Raw genomic sequence first — 1,562 nt, 5'->3', positions numbered from 1 at the left:
TAACAGAACTTTCAAACGTATCTAGTATGATAAACAGCGCTGCTTTACCCCACATACGCACGACCGGAAGCAGCGGAAGCGGTCGACTGTGGCATAATAAAAGCTCTGCTGCTTTCGAGCTGTGTGTCGCACTTGTCTCTCGTTAGCAATTGCTTCAGCGGCCTCGTTTCGCGTCGACGGTTTTCAGCCTCTCTCTGCTTCATACTATGATGTTAATAAATCATTAATACATTAGCTCATCCATGAACATGATTTCTGACCGAGTCTCGTCGGATTGCGTCGGCGGTGGGGATGAAGACCACAACTCCCACACCCTCTAGCAGCGAAAACTTACATATTGTACCTTTAAACATTACTCAACATTACAGAACATGAACTCTGGGCCCTATGTGCCCTCAGCAAGTGCTAGGCAAGTGGCTAGCGTTGTGTTTTAATAAATAAACAACAGGTTACTGTGTTTTTTATATGTATTTGTCTTCTATCTAAAATCCCTTTCCCCCTCTCCTGTGTCTCTTATCTCAGGTGATCCTGAACTATCTGTTCTTTGGCTATGACCTGCAGAAAGCTGTTAAAGAGCCCAGAGTTCAGATCACGAAAAATGAGACAAATGTAGAAAAGGACTTTGATAAGGTAGGATTCTTACACTTTTATACTCTGAGACAGATTTATAGTGTCAGAATAGTGATAAGTATTCTAATTTTCTCTCTGTGTTGTGTTGTGTATGAATGCAGGGGGTTACTGATGGCTTGAAGAAGAAGAATCATTCTATATTTCACAATACTGAACTAACAGCTGTCCAGGCAATTGTACGAGAGGGGGACGAAGTCTGTGCTGAATCTGACTACAGGAAAGGTGGCTATCCTGCCGGATACCCAGAACCAATACTGTAGAATTTAGTAGGGACGCTAGGGACGTGTCCCTATCAATAACCGATGACTATTAAACTGTCCCTAGCAATATTTTTTTGATCAAACAAATAAATATAAGTATATGTAACCACTGCTGTTGTAATTTTGGCCACATCTGAAATAGGTCATACCATTGATATTACCTGAGAAGTTAAAGTAAATCCGCTAGAAAACTGCAATTTCAATGATGTACATTTAACACATGTTAGAAAGATATAAGAAGTAGTAAGAAGATATAAGGTAGCTGAAATGTTTAAAACATACATGCACAGTTCAGTTGAATAATAAAGTTTACCCTCTTGAACTTTGTTGTTAAACTGAATGTACTAAGCAAATATATCCACAAAATATTTTTTTTTTTTAAAAACAACACTGAAATAAGAGTGTGTGGTTTATCTGTCAATCTGTCAATCAAGCAACTGTTGGGTCCCGGGCAAGTTTTCCGTCAGAATCATCATTGCCCAGTCAACACTTTGATCTCACAGTGATGTCACCATGAGCTCCCAGGATACCCGTGATGAGGTCACAATGTGAGGTCACAGTGAGCTAAAAGTGTAACCTCACAGCGCCCTCAATGTGTGCTCATACTAATGTGAGGTCAAAGTGCACTCACTGCACAGAGACTAGGTACCCAGCATGCACTGCAGCATGAAG

The 1,562-nt window shown here is 40.6% G+C and overlaps 1 protein-coding gene across 1 annotated transcript in view; it reads left to right on the top strand.

Annotated features, from left to right (window-relative positions):
- LOC107575006 (gamma-glutamyltranspeptidase 1-like) overlaps positions 1-890 on the top strand; it is an 11,369-nt gene extending 10,479 nt beyond the window's left edge. Inside the window, exons 11-12 of the mRNA XM_016261420.1 lie at positions 523-630; positions 732-890. Of these exons, the coding sequence (XP_016116906.1) occupies positions 523-630; positions 732-890 (267 nt within the window). The remainder of the gene's footprint in view (positions 1-522; positions 631-731) is intronic.
- The last annotated feature ends 672 nt before the right edge of the window (positions 891-1,562 follow it).

Source organism: Sinocyclocheilus grahami, unplaced genomic scaffold (genome assembly GCF_001515645.1).
Source record: "Sinocyclocheilus grahami isolate Dianchi unplaced genomic scaffold, SAMN03320097.WGS_v1.1 scaffold2432.1, whole genome shotgun sequence".
Taxonomy (NCBI): Eukaryota; Metazoa; Chordata; class Actinopteri; order Cypriniformes; family Cyprinidae; genus Sinocyclocheilus; species Sinocyclocheilus grahami.
This window is presented reverse-complemented; position numbering and strand designations above follow the sequence as displayed.